The sequence below is a fragment of the Hyperoodon ampullatus genome, assembly GCF_949752795.1.
Source record: "Hyperoodon ampullatus genome assembly, chromosome: 10".
In the NCBI taxonomy this organism is placed as follows: domain Eukaryota; kingdom Metazoa; phylum Chordata; class Mammalia; order Artiodactyla; family Ziphiidae; genus Hyperoodon; species Hyperoodon ampullatus.
Genome location: NC_136923.1, coordinates 93791580 through 93813445, shown reverse-complemented (window position 1 = coordinate 93813445; position 21866 = coordinate 93791580). Strand labels below are relative to the sequence as shown.

The 21866-nt window shown below is 39.4% G+C and overlaps 1 protein-coding gene across 3 annotated transcripts in view; it reads right to left on the bottom strand.

Moving 5' to 3' along the window:
- DTNBP1 (dystrobrevin binding protein 1) overlaps positions 1-21866 on the bottom strand; it is a gene marked incomplete at its 5' end in the record, with an annotated part of 119778 nt that overhangs the window by 59949 nt on the left and 37963 nt on the right. For all 3 annotated transcript variants that reach the window (XM_079713515.1, XM_079713516.1, XM_079713517.1), the window contains 2 exons: positions 4286-4308; positions 17881-18013. In XM_079713515.1, the coding sequence (XP_079569641.1) occupies positions 4286-4308; positions 17881-18013 (156 nt within the window). The remainder of the gene's footprint in view (positions 1-4285; positions 4309-17880; positions 18014-21866) is intronic.

The window sequence follows — 21866 nt, the reverse complement described above, 5'->3', positions numbered from 1 at the left end:
TGCAGAAAAAGCTTTTGACCAAATTCAACACCCATTTATGATAAAAACTCTCCAGAAAGTGGGCATAGAGGGAACCTACCTCAACATAATAAAGGTCATATACGACAAACCCACAGCAAACGTCATTCTCAATGGTGAAAAACTGAAAGCATTTCCTCTAAGATCAGGAACAAGACAAGGATGTCCACTCTCACCACTATTATTCAACATAGTTTTGGAAGTCCTAGTCACGGCAATGAGAGAAGAAAAAGAAATAAAAGGAATACAAATTGGAAAAGAAGAAGTTAAACTGTCATTGTTTGCAGATGACATGATACTATACATAGAGAATCCTAAAGATGCCACCAGAAAACTACTAGAGCTAATCAATGAATCTGGTGAAGTTGCAGGATACAAAATTTTTGCACAGAAATCTCTTGCATTCCTATACACTAATGATGAAAAATCTGAAAGAGAAATTAAGGAAACACTCCCATTTACCATTGCAACAAAAAAGAATAAAATACCTAGGAATAAACCTATCTAGGGAGACAAAAGACCTGTATGCAGAAAAGACGCTGATGAAAGAAATTAAAGATGATATCAACAGATGGAGAGATATACCATGTTCTTGGATGGAAGAATCAATATTGTGAAAATGACTATACTACCCAAAGCAATCTACAGATTCAATGCAATCTCTATCAAACTACCAATGGCATTTTTAACGGAACTAGAACAAAAAAATCTTAAAATTTGTTTGGAGACACAGAAGACCCCGAATAGCCAAAGCAGTCTTGAGGGAAAAAAAACGGAGCTGGAGGAATCAGATGCCCTGACTTCAGACTATACTACAAAGTTACAGTAATCAAGACAATATGGTACTGGCACAAAAACAGAAATATAGATCAATGGAACAAGACAGAAAGCCCAGAGATAAACCCACACACCTATGGTCAACTAATCTATGACAAAGGAGGCAAGGATATACAATGGAGAAAAGACAGTCTCCTCAATAAGTGGTGCTGGGAAAACTGGAGAGCTACATGTAAAAGAATGAAATTAGAACACTCCCTAACAGCATACACAAAAATAAACTCCAAATGGATTAGAGACCTAAATGTGAGGCCGGACACTATAAAACTCTTAGAGGAAAACATAGGAAGAACACTCTTTGACATAAATCACAGCAAGATCTTTTTTGATCCACCTCCTAGAGTAATGGAAATAAAAACAAAAATAAACAGATGGGATCTAATGAAACTTAAAAGCTTTTGCACAGCAAAGGAAACCATAAACAAGACAAAAAGACAACCCTCAGAATGGGAGAAAATATTTGCAAACAAATCAACAGACAAAGGATTAATCTCCAAAATATATAAACAGCTCATGCAGCTCAATATTAAAAAAACAAACAACCCAATCCAAAAATGGGCAGAAGACCTAAATAGACATTTCTCCAAAAAAGACATACAGGGCTTCCCTGGTGGCGCAGTGGTAGAGAGTCCGCCTGCCGGTGCAGGGGATGCGGGTTCGTGCCCCGGTTCGGGAGGATCCCACATGCCGCGGAGCGGCTGGGCCTGTGAGCCATGGCCGCTGAGCCTGCGCGTCCGGAGCCTGTGCTCTGCAGCGGGAGAGGCTACAACAGTGAGAGACCCGCGTACCACAAAAGGAAAAAAAAAAAAAAAGACATACAGATGGCCAAGAAGCACATGAAAAGCTGCTCAACATCACTCATTATTAGAGAAATGCAAATCAAAACCACAGTGAGGTATCACCTCACACCAGTTAGAATGGGCATCATCAGAAAATCTACAAACAACAAATGCTGGAGAGAGTGTAGAGAAAAGGGAACCCTCTTGCACTGTTGGTGGGAATGTAAATTGATACAGCCACTATGGAGAACAGTATGGAGGTTCCTTAAAAAACTAAAAGTAGAACTACCATATGACCCAGCAATCCCACTACTAGGCATATACCCAGAGAAAACCATAATTCAAAAAGACACATGCACCCCAATGTTCATTGCAGGAATATTTACAATGGTCAGGTCATGGAAGCAACCTAAATGTCCATCGACAGATGAATGGATAAAGAAGATGTGGTACATATCTACAATGGAATATTACTCAGCCATAAAAAGGAACGAAACTGGGTCATTTGTAGAGACGTGGATGGACCCAGAGACTGTCACACAGAGTGAAGTAAGTCGGACATAGAAAAATAAACATCACATATTAACGCATATATGTAAAACGTATAAAAATGGTACAGATGAACCGGTTTGCAGGGCAGAAATTGAGACACAGATGTAGAGAACAAATGTATGGAGACCAAGCGGGGAAAGCCACGGGGTGGTGGGGGTGGTGGTGTGATGAATTGGGCGATTGGGATTGACATGTATACACTGATGTGTATAAAATGGATGACTAATAAGGACCTGTTTAAAAAAATAAATTAAATTAAATTTAAAAATTCAAAAATTAACACTCAAGAGGAAAAAAATTTCAATGAATATTAGTTCTTTAAAAAACTAGATATGATACAATAATCAGTTTAGGGTTTGTTCAAATTTGAGAGCTTTAATTGGCCTGTGGGTGCGTTGGATGTGCTGTTAAATATTGTGCATAATTAGGGATGTGTGTGTAAACAAGATATTTCAGCATAAATTGAGTTACTCTATCAGGTAATATGTAACAGTATCTAACCTTTTGCAAACTGCTGGTCTCCTTTTTTTCTGTGAATACTGTCATACAAAAAAAAAAAAAAGCCTCAGTACTGAGATGCAAGGAAAGTTGACATTTTGCATAATCTGTGTTCCTGCCTGTCTTTTAATATTAACTTGCTTTTTTCTTCTCCTAACATGATATAAGAAGATGCTAGCAGACTAAAAGAAAAGGAGAGGGAAAATAATATTTTATGAGGGTTTCAAATCTTATTTTAAACCAGTGAGGAAAAATAATGTACATGAGTTGTGGTTCACAAATTGATTAAGAATAATGATGTAGCCATGATAATACATCACATGATCATTTAACATGGCCCTCAACAAACTGGCCATGAACTTAATCATTTACTATAACTGTAGCCAGTCAAATAGAAACTCAGCCAAAACAAGTCTGTCTGATTATAGTCATAGTAGGAATAAGCCTTTATACCTTTTACCTTGCAGGTTACTTATTTTCTCTAACACATCCAAATAAATCATACACATGAACAATTCAACTGTAAATAATATACTGGAAAATCTTTAACCAGTAACTCTAAAAGTCAATACTAGCTTATATATGAAACATAATAAGCAATAATTCAAAGTCTTCTTGGTTACTGAAATTCTGAGAAAAGAAATTTCACTACTCAATTGCTAACGAGTAATTGAAACGTGGCAAATTGGAAGGGCTTTCAGCTGTTGGAAAGTTTGTGGTTTTCCCTATTTTTCACAAGTGTTTCCCCATAACCAGTAAGGGTCAATGTGGCCAAGAATTATTCTTCAGTGCCCAACTGCAATAGTTCCCTAAAATTAAAAAGCAATGCTGGGCACTTTTAGTATCTCAGAATATAGTTCATTAAAGCTTCATCAAAACTCGTAATTTTACAGATTGAAAAACTAAGGCTGAAAAAGATAAAGAGACATATCCAAAGTTACAAGATGGTGGCAGAGCATGACCCACCACTGAAAACCTCGCAGGAGGTTCATGTGACTCTGGGTCAACTGCAGGGCCACCTCTCTGCCTTTATCACCACGGCCTCTCCATGTGGCCCAGGCTCGGCACAACAGAAACCAGAATCTTCTTAAATTATGATTCTCTGGGACTTCCCTGGTGGTCCAGTGGCTAAGACTCCACGCTCCCAATGCAGGGGGCCCGGGTTCAATCCCTGGTCAGGGAACTAGATCCCGTATGCCACAACTAAGAGTCCACATACTGCAACTAAAGATCCTGTGTGCCACAACTAAGACCTGACCCTGCACAGCCAAATAATAAATAAATAAATGGTTTAAAAAAAAACCCCAAAACACTATGATTCTCAACAACCTCAAAGTTAGCACTGTGTCTCCTAACATATTACTTATAATGTCATTAGCAGAAACTCTCACTTGGTACATGTGTTACAGCTAAAAAAGAATATCAAAACCACTTGTGATTAAATAAAACTTATGAAAACAGTATTAAGCAAACTTATTTTCTGATGTAAATTGTCTGATTTAAAGAAAAAGGAATGCATTCTTTCATCATCAACAAGAGAGAACATCTGATGTCAATTAACTCTCATCTACTTTAAAGTGAAGAATTAAACACAAAATTACCTTTGAAGGTTTCAAGTTCCTTCCTGTAGGAAAAAAAAAAGATATAAATTTATTAATCTATTCCCAATGGAAACTGCTCTTAGATTATAAAATTTTAAGTACTTCAAATGCCCAGAGTGGTATTTCTAGATGCTCACATGTCAATTATACTTCAGTGAAATTACCGGTACAATTAGCCTAAAGCTACTATTTTCAGTTTTCTGCTATTACCCTATTAATGGCTCAAAAAAGTTCTACCAAAATTTAAACTATTAAAACACTGAAACACTTATAGACATAGAGCATTTTAATGCCAGCTAGGAACCATCTAGTATATGTAAGAATCAGTTTATAAAAGCACTGAACAATTCTCCCTCCACTGATAAATATTAAACAATAGATTTTAAAATCTTTAATTAAAAATCATCCAGAATAGGAGCAGTGTTTTCCACTTTTAAATGAAAGGGGAGAGCATATATCAAAGGATTGAAGTCCACAGATCATCCTGACACAAAAGGTCCAAGCCTCCAGGAAATCCTCTGGTTTGTAATTTTGTCAGTGTCAGTTAGCGATGCTGAAACACAGTTTCCTGGGGAAATGTAAAGCCACGGAAAATAGATGAACAATCATATAACAAAACATTTTTTTTTTTTTTTTTTTTTTTTTTTTTTTTTTGCGGTAGGCGGGCCTCTCACTGTTGTGGCCTCTCCCCTTGCGGAGCACAGGCTCCGGAGCACAGGCTCAGTGGCCATGGCTCACGGGCCCAGCCGCTCCGCGGCATGTGGGATCTTCCCAGACCGGGGCACGAACCCGTGTCCCCTGCATCGGCAGGTGGACTCCCAACCACTGCGCCACCAGGGAAGCCCACAAAACATTTTTTAAAAAATAAATCTGGGGCTTCCCTGGTGGCGCAGTGGTTGAGAGTCCGCCTGCCGATGCAGGGGACACGGGTTCGTGCCCCGGTCTGGGAAGATGCCACATGCCGCGGAGCGGCTGGCCCCGTGAGCCATGGCCGCTGGGCCTGCGCGTCCGGAGCCTGTGCTCCGCAACAGGAGAGGCCACGGCAGTGAGAGGCCCGCGTACCGAAAAAAAAAAATAAAAAAAAAATAAATCTATTTATTTATTCATTCATTCATTCATTCATTTCTGGCTGTGTTGGGTCTTTGTTGCTGCGCATGAGCTTTCTCTAGCTGGGGCAAGTGGGGGCTACTCTTCGTTGTGGTGTGCAGGCTTCTCACTGCAGTGGCTTCTCTTGTTACAGAGCATGGGCTCTAGGCATGCGGGCTTCAGTAATTGTGGCATGCAGGCTCAGTAGTTGTGGCTCACAGGCTCTAGGCACGCGGGCTTCAGTAGTTGTGGCTTGCGGGCTTAGTTGCTCCACGGCATGTGGGAATCTTCCCGGACTAGGGCTCGAAACCGTGTCCCCTGCATTGGCAGGCGGATTCTAAACCACTGTGCCACCAGGGAAGTCCCCATAATACAAAACTTTTTCTTTTTTTTTTTTGCGGTATGCAGGCCTCTCACTGTTGTGGCCTCTCCCGTTGCGGAGCACAGGCTCCGGACGCGCAGGCTCAGAGGCCATGGCTCACGGGCCCAGCCGCTCCGCGGCATGTGGGATCTTCCCGGACAGGGGCACAAACCTGTGTCCCCTGCATCGGCAGGTGGACTCTCAACCACCGCGCCACCAGGGAAGCCCAATACAAAACATTTTTGACAAAGAAGTCAAAAGCAAGTTTTTTTCATGTTTTCCTTCATAATTTTGTAATTATATTTTTCTCATTATCAGTACTAATAATTTTGAGGAGGCAAATTCATTTAGTAAAGGTTTGTTATCCCACTCAAAATATGAGACATTTATTTTTTATTTGCATGTACATTTTACTAAAAATCTAGAGCTATTTTAGATTCTCAAATCAGTATTCCACACTGCTAATTGCAATACCCTTCATGTTCCAAAACCGTTGACTACAATGAACAGCTGGCTGGTGGAACTGGCAAGGTGCCACTGAAAAGCCAATATTCTTGTAACAGCCAAGTGAAGGTTCTTAAATCAGATGGTCATCTCACCCCTTTTTTTCTAAAAATACCAACTCATGATAATATTGCCCCAGCACCAGAGTTCACTAACTAAGAAAAAAAGAATGTTATTTTCAATCCTATCATTTAAAAAAAAAGAGTGCAATTGTTTCCCTTGAGCCAATAGTCCAGCTTCATTCTTAAAAGACTAGGTACAAAGTAAACATGCCTAAAACCTACTTTACACTCCAATAATGGGATGAAAGCCGAAATAGGCCTAGCAGAAAGGCAACATGTATCGTAAGAGAATATCCTGAAGAGATACCTTCAATCTACTTTTTCCTGATGCCCTCGTGTGAGCAATCAATCCCCTAAGGCCACCAAGGGGTGGACAAGATGACGGAACACTCAGTTCAGTATTTTAAGAAGTAATTCTTTTCTCTCTGATTACAGTCTTTAGATAGTGTCTGCCCTCCTTCTTTTAGAACATGCAGCAGAAAACAAAATTTCAAAAAAGCACCTCCTGTTTTAAAAAGGTGAAACTTGGAGTAATGATTTCAGACACTGTTTTTCCCTTACTCTCGCCCTGAATACTAAAAACCATAAAGTGAAGAATCCAGTGTCTACTTTATTAATGAGTCATTGATTGCCCAACTGAGGGAAGCTTTCATGTGGAAGGGAAGCTTACCATGCCCACCTTCCAACCTTCTGGCTGCCTCATCAAAGCAATGGAAAGCTGCTATGAGAAAAGAGGAAAGGTGAGCAGGGTGCTCTCCCTAGACCTCTGTTTACAGACTGTCATGACCCACAGCAGTTCATGAAACTTCCTTTCAGGAAGTAATCCACTCCTGTACCCAGTTCCTAAAAAAGAAGATTGGCTGAGGTAGTGGTGGTACAGATAACGGTGGTTTAAGGTAAAAATCAGTACTACAGAACTTTTAAAGAACTGATAAAGGAAATCAGTAGCACTGAAAGCCCTGAAGTGTTGTAATTTTTAGGGCAAACTCCACAACGTCAGAGGTAACAGCATCTGGAAATACAGAAGATATGAGAAGGGAGGGAAAGGCACGTCAAGCAGAGGTAACAGTGAAAGTGAAGCCGTGGAGGCTGAACGGTGTGGGTTATCTTTAGGAAAGAACAAATAATTCAGAACAGCAGCTGAATGAAGAGAAAGTAGTGGGAGATGAGGCTAAAGAGGTAGAGGATTCTGAGGCTAAAAGGATTCGGCTTTATTTTTAGCAGGAGAATAACTTGAGCCAATTTGTGCTTTGGGAAGAACATTCTAGCTGTGATGGATAGATGTACTAACAAGGGGGAGAATAAAGCAGGGAGCACTCAGGAAACTATTAGAAGAGTTTGAAGAAGAGCTGATTAGTGCCTGGAAAGGGCAACATAAGTGGCAATGGCAATGAAGAGAGGGAGTCCAATTTGAAAAACGCCATGGAGAAGACTCAACAGACCATGGCAACTGATGACATGGGCATAAGTACATAACCATGAGAGTTCTAGTCTGGATCACTGGAAGGAAAGGGAATTCGTTAACAGAAAACTTAGGAAGAGGAGCAGATTTTGGAGGGCAGTGCATCAGTTCAGTTTGGAACTTAATGAAATAATCTGGAAGGTAGAAAACCTAAGGCTGGTGATGCTGAAAGACATGACTCCCATCCCCTGAAACCCACTCAGGGATTCAGCTCCCCCACTGCCCGTTCAGTCCTGAACCTACTCCAGCTTGGCTTCCAGACCCCACCACTGCACAGTGAGGGTCACCAGCAATCACCAAGCTGCCGAAGGCAATGCTCACTCTCAGTTTTCATCCGAATCCCTCAGCAGAATTTGATTCCTTGAGAAAGTTTTCTCTAGTTTTTCTCCTTCTCCCTCAGCTCCTTCTGCTACTTCTCTACCCTTTCCAGACCACTAGATGCTGGAGCTCTGCCAGCCTGGTCCTGGGCCCTCTGCGTAACTTACATTCTCTCACAAGGCAATTCATTCAGCTATGCAGCCTTAAATACCATCCACATACTGACTTCCTGATTTATACTTCCTGTCTTGATCTCTTCTTTGAGCTCCAGAAGCAAATGCAACTGCCTATTTGAGAGCTCTGCTCAAAGTGTAGCAGGCTTCCCAACAATACCTGTAAGAGAGCCTGTTCGGGCTTCCCTGGTGGCACAGTGGTTAAGAATCCATCTGCCAATGCAGGGGACACAGGTTCGAGCCCTGGTCTGAAAAGATCCCACATGCCGTGGAGCAACTAAGCCCATGCGCCACAACTACTGAGCCTGTGCTCTAGAGCCCGCGTGCCACAACTACTGAAGCCCGCGTGCCTAGAGCCCCTGCTCCGCAACAAGAGAAGCCACCGCAATGAGAAGCCCGCACACCGCTACGAAGAGTAGACCCCGCTCGCCGCAACTAGAGAAAGCCTGCGCACAGCAACGAAGACCCAACGGCAGCCAAAAATAAATAAAATAAATAAATTAAAAAAAAAAAAGAGCCTGTTCTTCCTTCAGTCTCCCTCATCTCAACTCATGCCATTACCAAGTTCCTCAAGCTTTGGTTTATCCATCTCCCTCCTTCGCCACATCTAATCCATCAATATATCCTATTAATTCTATCTCAAAACATATCCTGAATCCATTTCTCCCCATCGTCACTACTGTTATGATGATAAATATCGTGCCTTGGATAAATATTCATTTTCTCATACTGAATGTAATCTTTGATCATTCATTCAACAAAAAAAGTACTGAGCCTTAGACACTAGGAATAATGTTAGGAATAGCAGTAGGAATCATGCTCAGGTTGGGTTCTACACGTTCCATAACCTCAAGGAACTTTAGTGAGAGGAGACAGAAGTAAAGCAACAGTTAGAAAGTGACGTCATAGATTAGTGCTCTGACGATGCCAGCCATGCTGAGGATTTTCTAGGAATACAGAGGAGGGAGCAACTCACACACTGTGGGTTGCCGGGAAAGGCTTCCTGGAGGAGCCAGGATTGAACTGAGTTTTGAGGGAAAGTATAACTGACGATGACAGGTAACACTGATTGAAAACATGGCAGATGCTTCACTCTTGACCATTATTACGTCATACTCGCAGCTAACCAAATGAAAAAGCATAGGTGACCAGGAGTTCTAAGTTCTGGCTACTCTCCAAACTCTTATCCAAGTTCACCTTTTCCATGAAGATATCCTTCACACTCAAATGGCAATCTCCCCTTACCTCAACTCCTATAGCACTCAGGTCCATCAGTTTTATAACACCTGGTGCACTGCCTTGTAATGCAGTGATCTCCATGCAGGTATCATCTCTACAATTACACTGCAGAGACCCTGAAGTGCAGAGATCATGTCTCATCCGCCCTGATCACACATGTGCACAGAGTCAGACACAACAGACGCTCAGCAAGTCGTGATTATCAAGTACTGTGGCTGCAGAATGACCAATAATAGCTGCTTCTTCAAAGAAGCCTTTGCTATGACTAGGGAGGATTTTATTCTTTATAAAAAAGTTTGACCACATAGTTTCTCATCTGATAACAGCGTGTTTGCCTCTTGCAATTTCAAAAATCTGAGTTTCTTCTTTTTCAAAGTTTAATAATATTTTCAGAAGATCAAATAAGTAGAAAGAATTGAAATGCCTTCCTTTAGATTTTACCATATTTTAAATTGTACTCAATTCAGCAAAGGCCGTCACAAAATTTAGCATAACAAACCCTGAAACTAAAACATTCACCAAAATAACACCAGACTCAAAAATCTATTATTTCCAAAGGGCGAAACTGCTATTTAATCATCTTCTCTACAGGGGTTGAGTTATGAGGGCAGGGAAAAAAAAGCATCACATTAATAAATCAATCTATGGAGTGTTGCAAGGAGTATATTAAATCTGTATACGTATAGAAATCAACTAAATCAGACCCACAGATGCAAACTTAATAGATGATTGGAACCACTGGATAAATGTCTCCATAAACACAATCATCTCACAGATGGAAGCACACTTTCTCTAAACACTAAACTGCTTCCCCAGGACAAATCCATGATAAAAACCGAACACAATTATTCTCTATGGCAAAATACCACATTCAAAATGTGAAGTGCAAAATCAACTCTCACATTTTTCTTCATATTTGAAAATGTTTAGGGGAAATTTTTTTAAAAGTACGATCAGCAATACCTTCTGTATTGAACACAGTAGAAGAGCGTCCCTTTGTTACGGCTGATGGACAGGAAAGACCTTACAGGACCTCTTTCACAGAAGACCGGCTACTGTTCACTATTACCCAATCTTTTGTTCCTTAGCATTCTACAGACATGAAAATGTGTACCCTTATGCACTTGGTGCGTTTGTGGTTAAGAGGGTAGAAAGTGGATGAAGGTGGGGCTGGAGGAGAGCTGGCCTACCTGCTTGAGGTAATTTTCACAAAACTGTATCTTAGAAGTCCCTGCTGTCATTTGCTCCTTACACAGGTACCGTGGAGGGGCATGTGTTATAGAACAAGATATTTTTAATACGTAGAATGGGAGGTGGCAACAACCAAGAACAGAACCCAAGAGAATAACAGAACTAAAGCACCTACAATGGCAACTAGACACTAACCTACAGTAGAGAAGAAAATTTAGGATATGAGTGTTATAGAAGTAAAAAAAGGACAGTTTCAAGAGGCCAGGTAAATAAGGACTGATGTGTCAATGGGCTTAGTTACCTAAAGACCTAAGAAGAAAAATACAGGTTAAATATTTAAAGTGCATCATGGATCTGGTCTCCATGAGTCTTAATATGACACAACCTGTATACGATCTTTCTCTAGAACAATACTTTAACTTCAGTGTGCCATGCATCTCGTCCATCCACAAGCAAGCTGTTAGAATGATCTACCTTGTTGGCTATTAGATATTTTTGTATTTCTACAAATATTCCTCAGCTTTGTTCTGGGATACAGTTAATTTATTTGGAAACAGTTTGATCTTTTTGATGCTTGCTTTTATGATTAGGTAAGCAGGTCCGGAACAGGGCTCGGTGAAGGTACCCCTGCTGAAGGACACGCTCTTGCGTGCTCTGCCTGGTACCCCAGGAATTCTAGGCTTCCTCAGTCTGGCCGCTGGGCTCAGGCACAGTGTGAGGATGTGAGCACCGGGTACTGCTAACTGACCCTTTTGGATGATATTCTCCTCCTGCCTCAGGTGGTTTCCTCACACGAATTACCGGTCCTCTGCTGAATATTCAGGGGAGCTTTCTGCAGATTTTTGGTATCCTCTCTCCCTGGTACTGTGTCCTGTAAACTCTAGCTGCCTTGGGTCCCCAGGCGCTCAGCTGTTCTTCAGTTCAGAGAGTCTGCCAGGTTCTATCTGGGCCCCTCCCTGCACTTAGCCTGGAAACATTCAAGGCAGGATGCTGGGGAAACCACAGGGCTCGTTCCACCTGTTTCCTATCGGTCAAGGAGATCACTTCTCTTCTTTGCCCAACGTCTTCCAAAGTGTTACTTCATTTATTTTGTCTGTTTTTTGGCTGCATCAGGTGGGAGAGTAAGTCTGGTCCCTGTTATTCCAGCTTGGGAAGATCCTTTCTGTAAAAGCACTGCCTGAAGGAAAGCTCTCCTGATCTACTTTCCATTCAGCACCCAAATGGATCTCCATGCAGAACCTCGGGAGCTAGTTATTGCCTTTCTGCCTATCTCTGTTGGACCTTCTTCTCTGTTGTTCACCTTGGAGAATGCCACTGGTTTCTTCTGTTCTATTCTCAGCAAAGCCAGGCCTGTGGCAAGTCTCCCAGGCACACCATCCTCAACTCTCTGAAATGGAAGAACAGGTCAGACCCGTGGACCACAGCCTGTCTAATGGACAGTCAGTTCTTGAAGCTCAGGAGTTTGGTGGGTTATTCTCTAGAACATAAGCTGGTCAAACACTACTAAAGATAACATCTCAAATAAATCTGTTATGCTTTGCTTTAAAGATTTTCTAAACTTAGTCTACAGTCCACATTAACATAAAAATAAAACACAAAGAAGAGCATAGTTCCTTAGCATTAGCTGTAATACATAAAGCAAAAGGAATAATGACTTTCTCAAAATATGCCTGGGCACTGAATCTTATCAACAGAAGCAGTGCCCCCCACTCACAGGAGAGAGTTTCTAAGAGATGACAATTAAGTTTCAAAGTCTAAATGAATCAGTGAAAAATGCTTCTAGAGTTTAGTATGCCCCAAAGCAGATTTCAAGTCCAATGGAAGATGGTGTTAAAATTATGAGTCATTTATAATTAAGCTGAAATACTAAAATCACACTGTTCTTCAAGATGTAGCTATTTTCAGAGAAATTCTGATGGTATGCTGCATATTGAAGGGGAAAACAAAGGATCCAAAAGCCTGGAAGTAAGAAATATTTTAATTAAATCACTCACATATAACTTTGACTAAATTATTATGAAAGAAGCTCAATAATCATTCTAAGGAATATTATGGTGGTACTGAAAAGGTGACAAATTTAGAAAGCTGAATTTCTTTTCAGCTCTACTTCATTCTTCTAAACGTATCTGTTGCTCCTCTGCTTGGAAGGGTGTCATCCTCCATCCCTGTGTGGCTGCCTCCTTACTCAGGTCTCAGCTCTCACGTGTCCTCCAGGAAGGGCCTTCCCTGCTCACCCCAGCGAAGCAACCCTCCCCACCTCTATAATGTTATTCTGTTTTATTTTCTTCAATATAATTGTCTGAAATTATCCTTTTTTTAAATCATGTACAGGGACTTCCCTGGCGGTCCAGCGGCCAGGACTCCGCACTCCCAATGCAGGGGGGCCCAGGTTCGATCCCTGGTCAGGGAACTAGATCCCACGTGCCACAACTAAGACCCAGCACAGCCAAACAACCCAACAAATAAGTAAGTTAAAAATAAATAAAATCATGTACACATTTATCATCTATTTCTCCCCACACTCATGACTACAAATGCTAGCTGACTCCCGAATCTCAAGTCCATTTCTCTAACTGCTAGCTAGACAATGTAAATGGTCTTAGGTTCTTTATTTTGGCTCATATATTCAATATTAATGCTTCTTACTTGATGAAAAATGTATTCCCTATTGGTTATGAAAACCTATGCAAGGCATCTAGGAGTTACACTTGTATGGCTAACTCATCTTCTAAACCATATGACAACCTAACTACTGGTACCAGTACTTGTCTTTGCCTACAGCCATATTTCATCCACTATACCATGTTTTACTATTGATCAAGGCAGTGTCTATTCCTGCCCATAAAAGCTATCAGTAATAGCAATATCACTTTATATGCAGAAGAGTTATTAGAAAAGCTATTTATGGGTATCTTCCCCCTACAGTTATACAGTTGCTTATATGTCACTTTCATTAGATAACCAGCTAAAGTAGGATGTCCTTTTTCAGTGCAGAAATACTTAGGTTAAACCATCGATTCAAATGTTTTTCAAGGGTAGATACACCCCTAGGAGTGTTCTGAAGCTCTATGTTTCCCTCTGCCCACACTGAGAATCTGCCATAGTAAGCCACATTACTGTTGGGATGGGTCACATCCCTCCTTTCACAGGAGGCAGGAATTTATTCTGTGCCGGGAACTTCTATCAAATATATGACAAAATATCGTATATCCGTTCTCAACTACAGATGCGCTGATATCAACATCTGGGATGGATTCCACTTATTCCAATGCAACAGTCAAAAAAAAGAAGACCCTGGCCTTGATGCTGGCCCCTAAGCAGTAACACAATTTCATGTAACTCAATCTCCTCCCCAGCTCCAACAATCGCTGCCTGCCCGCTCCTCAGTCTCTGATGGGAGCAGAATGAGAAAGTGCATCGGAGCCTATAGTAGACACGATTAGCACTGGAGGTGTGTGAGAAATTATCCTTCATTCTCCCACTCTCTCCATCCCCATCTAGTTGTCTGACCCAGATTTTCCGGAAAGCTACAGAGTGGGTACACTGTAATACACAAACAAACACACACACACACACACACACACACATCCAAGCCTTGTATTACACATTATCTTCTTCAGAGCAAGAAAAGAAAAATCATTAGTTTAGTTTGTAGGGCCCCTTGTTAAAGAGGAAAGAGGCTTATTTCTAAGAAACTCTTCCCTTGTGGACCACATAATAAAATGTTTAATTTGGGGTCTTTGAAAGTTTTTCAAATGGTGTAATATAGGATATCAAGTCACAGAATTTTAATATGTATTAGAGATGAATTGGTTCTGTAAGCAAGTAAGTTGTGAAATGCTGAGTCAAATTTCTCTACTATAGGAATTCTCAGAACCCTTAATAAACTGACATGTACTACAAAGTTCCATGAGGCAAATACAGGGTAAAGTGTTTCTGGAACTTATTTGATCATGGAATGCCAGCGGCTACCTTCTCAGTCCACTGTTCCTGTAAAACACTTCAGGGAATGTTGTAGCTAATAAAAAATTTCTAAATTCAATTTTTATGTTTATCAAAATAGTACATGTACATTCCTTAAGTCAAACAGTACCCACAAGGATTTATGATGAAGCAGACTAGTTCCTCAGCTCAGTTCTCCCCACCTTTCTGTCCTGCTTTTCACAAGCAGCTACATTCAACTCTTCTAGAGATTTCTTCTGGTATTTACCTCCATTATTTCTAAATAATATGCCAATGCATATATTTATTCATTTTTTTTCCATTTACTGACACTAGCCTTCATAATATTCCCAGTTTTGATAACCTCTGGATTGAATAAAAGTAAGAAGAAGCTTAAAATGTAAATAAGACATCTCTGAATAGTAAATATTCTACATAATTTATTATTGGAAATATATTTTTTGATCTACATTTGACTGAATAAAACTACTTCATTCTCAGTGTTGTCAACTCAAATTATTTACACTACAACTGATTGTTAATCAGCCATATATGTGTGTGTGTTGTGTGTGTGTATGTGTATTAACTAAACAAATTGATTCCAAAAGGTTTCTTTGAAGAAGATAGTTCATCCTTTTATATGCTGAACAAAATAAGTTAAGAATTTCAGGAAGACCATGCATATACAGTCAACTAATATTTGACAAGGGAGCCAAGAATACTCAATGGAGAAAAAACAGTCTCTTCGAGAAATGGTGCTGGGAAAATTGAATATTCAGGTGTAAAGACCCCTATCTTACACCACTCACAAAAATGAGCTCAAAATGGATTAAAGACTTAAATATAAGACCCAAAACAATAAAATTTCTAGAGGAAAACAGGGAAAAAAGGCTCCTTATTATGGGTCTTGGCAATGATTTTTTGGATATGATACACCTAAAGCACAAGCAACAAAATAACAAATAAACAAGTGGGACGACATCAAACTAAAAAGCTTCCGCACAGAGAAAGATATGACCAACAAAATGAAAAGACAACCTATGGAATGGGAAAAAATATCTGCCCATCATAAATCTGGTAAGGGATGAAGGTGAATTGGATGAAAGGAGTCAAAAGGCACAAACTTCCAGTTAGAAGATAAATAAGTACTAGGGATGTAATGTACAACATGACGATGACAGTTAACACTGCTGTGTGGTATAAATGAAAGTTGCTAACAGAATAGATCCTAAGAGTTCTCATCATAAGTAAATCCCCCCCACCCTTTTTTTGTATCTAAATGAGATGATGGATGTTGACTAAACTTTTTGTGGTACTCAATTTACAATGTACGTAAGTCAAGTCATGATGTTGTACACCTTAAACTTATACAGTGCTGCATATAAATTACATCTCAACAAAACTGGGAAAGAGTTTTGGAAAGATTACAGTTTATATCGATAAACAGAATTAAGCAATGTTTCATAGTCAGTATTTCCACTATTTGTATTTAGAAAGGCAAGTTAACTAGAACTGAGAATCACCAACGATTCTGTAAGCTAAATGGACCAGCTTTTATTTGGCCCTTTTAACAAAACTCTCCCTTATCTTCCATAACCCTGCAGGAAAGTATATCATTATCTCTATTTTACAGATAAGAAAGCCAAAGATAGGTCATTTGCAAAAGGTCATATAGGTAGGAAGTGCCAGAGAAGAAAATCAAGCTTAGGTTTTCAAGGACTTTTCACAATAACCAAAACAAATCATATTACTGTTAACTATTGTGAATTAAATCAGTACTTATCATTTCAGGATAAAAATATGATTTCAAGCTAAGTCACAAGTCTAATGTCTTATTAGACAATCAGATGCAAAATATTTTGGCATTTATTAATAAATATTTATGTTATGAAGATGCTATGAGTAACCATTAACAAATATCTACATATATAATTTTTTTCAAAGTCTTGGAAGGTCCATCAAAGTACTAGTTAATTTAAATTTCCCACCTTTGGTATTTCTCACTGAAACTGTTAGGTTTAAAACCTATTATGACATCTTACATTAATCTCATGCAGTCCTTGAGAAATAAAGTAAATTTTATAATTTTTTAAAATTTGGCCTATCAGAACATGAAAAATTTACCATTATTTTACCTATAGATTTCAAGCTACTGATTATGAACTGGTAGTCCTCAACTGGCACACTATTTTTTCCTACATTATTTGAGAGTAACAGGTGCTATCAACAAATCTGTTTATCATATCTAAATTTACTAAAGTTATGTAATTTTTTAAGAAGTCTTTCAAATGCTTGTCAAGAAAAGCTTAACAACAGGATAAAGTATAAAGGAAAGCGAACAGCTTGCCCAAAAGCAAAGAATTAGTTGAAGCCAGGACTTGGGTCTTCCGACTAATGACAGTGCTCTTTCTACTACACAATTCCTCTAAATACCTCTAAAATGATATTTCAATTATGTGAAACATGCTAAGACTTGTCCAGTACACTTTGGCTTTTACTCAAATTAAAGGTGAGGCTGTTTTCCAAACATGAAGTTAATTTTCATTTTGTAACATATAAATTATAATGTACTAATTATATATCTAATAAATCTAAGTCACTGGGTGAGAGTGAAGAAAAGAATGACAAATAAAATTTCCAAGTTCCAAATCTTATTACCCATTTCCAGTTCAGGTTAGTCTAATGAAAATAATCACCGTAATAACTACTACTGACAGAGCACACACTGCATCTGATAACGACCATCTCACTGAACCCTCACAACAACTCTAGGAAGCCGGTACAATATTATCTTCACTATAAGCTACACATGTTGAGGCTAAGAGATTCAGTAACTTGCTGAAGGTCTCACAGACAACATGTGACAAAGCTGCGCCCCTTTCCACAGCCTGAGCTTAGGTTCCTTTTCCTCCTGCTCTAAATAAAAGAGAAGAAAAGGGGAAAAAGCAGCGCAGGATCTGCCACTTGGAGAAAATGAGGTCGGGGGTTCTACTTGATTGGGAAGCTCTGCCCATTGCACTTCTCCCCTCCACCATCTATCCCAGCCTTAGCTTTCCAGAACTCATCTTCAATAAAACAGCAACAGATAGTGGTACCAAAAAAAAAAAAAAAAAAATCATGTTTTGGAAAGCTTATTAAATAGATTTACCTGACACCTTTGTCTTTTATCAGTCCAAACTTATAAACAGTAGCATGTAAAGTACTGTGGAAAACTTTGAGACTGAAAATGAATATCATGGTCAATTTTTCAAACTCACCTCTTATTTTTCTTGTAATTTTCCAGGTGTTGGGACTGCATATGTTTGTATCTTTCTAATTCACACTGTCCACATAAATCCTCCAGGTTCAGCAGGTGGTTTTCTACCTCCTCAAAACTAGCCTCTAAATGAGCTGAAAGTATATAAGGTCAAAAGAAGAAACAAACGTCAAAAATCAGAATCCTTGATCATGGAGAAAAGAAAAAGTGTCCAAAGTTAAAAGTCTGAACTGTTGAGACTGTTCTGCATTTATCTAATATTTTTATTAAACTTTCTTGAAGCAAAATAAAATACACTAACAAAACATACTTCAAATTATCTTTTTTGAGTATATTTTTCTATCTCGAACATTTTTAAGACAGAACTTTCCAGAATACTTTAAATACTTTATCAACACATAGTAAATCAACTATACTTCAATTAAAAAAATACTTTATTAACCAGGATGAGGAAACAGAGTATCCTGATTAAGCTAATGTATGATATCCTAATGATCCCATATACCACACACGAAGAGTCAATTTTCATATGCGAATATAGCAAAGTATAATTAACACGTTATACCAAACACAATTTAATATCTGAGATTCCTAGTTACTTTAGCATTTGTTTTGCCTTGCACAGGATATATATAAATCTCCAAGGCACTGCACAGATGTACAAACAATCAGGAAGCAGTGCTCACTGTCCACTGGTCTTTCAACAACTCAACTTTGCCTCAGGCCACAGAGCTTTGCAGCTTCATTGGAACATGGAGATAATCTATGTCAAATCCTTCATTTAAAAGATTCAAGCCAAAGCCTGCAGAAATTATTTCAGAGCTCTGCCCAAGGTCACCTAGCTAGTGAAGAGCAGTCAGGAATCAAAACTGAGTCCCTCTTACATAAAATGATTTCCAGTTGATAGATGTGTAAGTAAACCAAGACTTCATAGTTATAAGGGTGAGGACTGGTTGTTTTCTTAGACAACAGAAAAGTTTCAGAGGTCAAAGATTTTAGAACTCAAACAGCATGAGGGCCATTTACCAAATACTCACCACATGGGCCGGACACTGGGGTACAAAGATGAAAAAGATAGTCCTTGCGCTCCAAGAACTTAAAGTAGAGGGCAGGCATACTTCAGTGACAACACTGCCTGACAGAGCTTGGCTTGAGGTGCTGTGAAAACTCAAAGGAGAGGCATCTAACAGAGATGGGGGAGACCGAGACTCAGCAAGAAATGTGACTCCCACGTCTGGAAGGCACAGCCGTCCGAAGGAAGGGGCCTCGAGGAAGGAGCAAGCTGGCTGTGCAGCTTTCCAGCCTTGGTTTCATTCAGAAAGCTACGATACAAGGATGGTGTGCCTAATCCCTTCCCTTGTCCACTAGACTGTCATGTGACTTTCTAAATTAGCTTCTGTAGCACCTACATTAAGTGCAAATTCCCTAAATTTCAACTTGCAGTTTTAGGTTTATTAAGGTACATATTTTGTCCGTTTTTAATTGATCTGTTTGATCTGGAGATCTATTAAATCCAGAAGCATTCACATTTTCTAATATCCTAAATTTTAACTCTACTAAATATCTATGCTTATAAAAACTCCCGCTTTTATTTGGTAGAGTCTAGGGCTTAAAGACATGGATTTGGGGGGAAAATAAAATTTTACTGAAAAGTTAAAATGTGATGACAAGTAGTTTAGCATTCCTCTTCAAAGACATTTTAGGTAATGATTTTTATCATATTGATCTATCACTGTAGATCATGGCAAGTCTGGAAAAGACTGATAATGCAGTTCATAACGGTTTGGAATCTATCTTCAGGGGTAACATACAAGAGCTAATATATGTGACTATGGAAAGAAAGCCTAACCAGAAACAGTGTGCAAAATCTAAGTTTTAATCAATGAAAAATTATATCTAAGATTTTAATAATGTCATAAATGGTACATAAGGAGTTTATGTGGCGGGAAACAGGCAAAATGATGCTATTATGTTAGCTGCTATTTAGATTATTTTTTGCTATTATATTAAATGGAAAAATGATTAGCAGCCTCAGCCTGGGAGTTCGTGTTACTGGCCCTGAAGAAGCAATGTTCAGCTCATTCTAATAGCTAATAGGATTATTTAAATGCTATTTCACTTTGATAAGTGATAAGAACTAGAATAATTACATTTAATATGGAATCCATTCAGCTCTAAGCTACTTGGTTCCTTTAGCATCACGCATGTTATCCTTAGCATACAGGGGGCTGGATAACAGTGAGGCTTTGATATGTAGGCCAACAGCGTCATGTTCCCGTGCTGAATGGCAAACCGAGATTTAAAATGCTCGGGAGAGTCAGTGGTCACTGTATGGCTGCTGCCAAACTCATATTTATGTCCTCCCCTTTAAAAGTTGTGGCGGGGGACCCTCACTCCCTGGCCACAGCCTACTTTTCCAACCTCACTACCACTCTCCTTCAGGACTGGCTCACCACTCCGAGGAGGGTCCTGTGTGTGCCTCTGCCTCTCCCGAGACGTCTCTGCTTGCCTCCCTGCCCTGCGTCTCCCTGGCAGGTTCAAGTCGGAGCCCGCCCTCCCTCCAGCCTGCAGGGCTCTCTCCCCTCTTCTGTGCTTCCACAGACCTATGAGCCCTGCCCAGGACTTATACTCTGACATTCTACCACAAGTTGTGTACTCTTACCTCTCTCAGGCATCTGTGAATGTCTTAAGCATAAAGACTATATCTTTGCATCTTTGTATCCCCTAAAACCTAGTCTGCTGAATTCAATTAAAAAGGGTTTCTGGAGACAGAATGATTCTATTACTCTAAAACATAAAATAATAACCAAGAAAGCAAATCTATGATTCATGTTCATCTAATTTAAATATTAGGAGGTTATCCTAAATTTTGTAAACAAGTTAAGTTAACCATGGGCAGAGAACTTTAAAAACATTAAACAAGATGGTACTTTGTTATCAGTGTATCAAATCAGGCCCCACTACCAGTGAGTTAAAGCAGAAGAAGCAATGGAACTTTTCCATTTTAACTCTTAACGGGCTTGAAGTCAGTAATAAAATACAGAAGAATTGTATTGATGAACATAAATCTTCTTCCCTTTTTTATATTAAAAACTTTTTTAAAAAACCTCTTTAAATAATAATTATAAGCATATATATGGTATGTATTCTGAATATTTTATATTGAATTTAAACGGGCAGAAATTTAATCTCCCCATCACACCCTGCTCATCTCCGGTTAGGAAACGAGTTGCAGATATGAGTCAATCTGGTAACCAGACCTAGAATGCACGTATATAAAACACTAGCAGGCCTCTGTGGACACAAATGTACCTTTTTATAAGAAATTCCAGCCTCACCATTTTGCTCGCTGTAACACAGCATATGTCTCATTTAGTGATCAGTGGAAAAGATGGGTGGAATTTTATTGGGAAAAGCCATTTGGGAGAGCCTGACAGCTGTGCAGGAGAGAACGTCACAAATCTCTGGGAGGAGACCATCCCAGAGGAAGAGCCACTCTGTTTGGAATTTTCCTTTGGGCCATTTGTTTCGAATACATATTATCTGTAGTGTAACCACCGACAGAAGAATGGAACAGCATGTTAAAATTCGTAATTTCACACTTAAATGAGTATTTTCTAGCAAAAATAATTAGCCTCCAGGAACAAAGAAATCTTTGACTGAAAACCCACAGGTCACAGAGGCTGGGTACTAAAGGACCCCAAGAGTCTTCAACAAATACTTTCATTACTCTTTGTGTAATAAGGTAATGATGGTATGATAATAAGGAACTTTAAGAAATGCATTAAAAGCCATCATGGAACAAATGAGATCTGTGTAGTATATATTAAAAGGTGTCAAAAGAGAGTTAATGAGTCTCTTGAAGGGTCTAATCTCAGAACGTAACCTGGACAATAAGATAATGTATTTCATGAAACCCTAAAAACTGCGACAGCCTCTCTGCTAGATGTACTCTCAAACTCTGTACAGAGAAAGCAAAACAGGTCA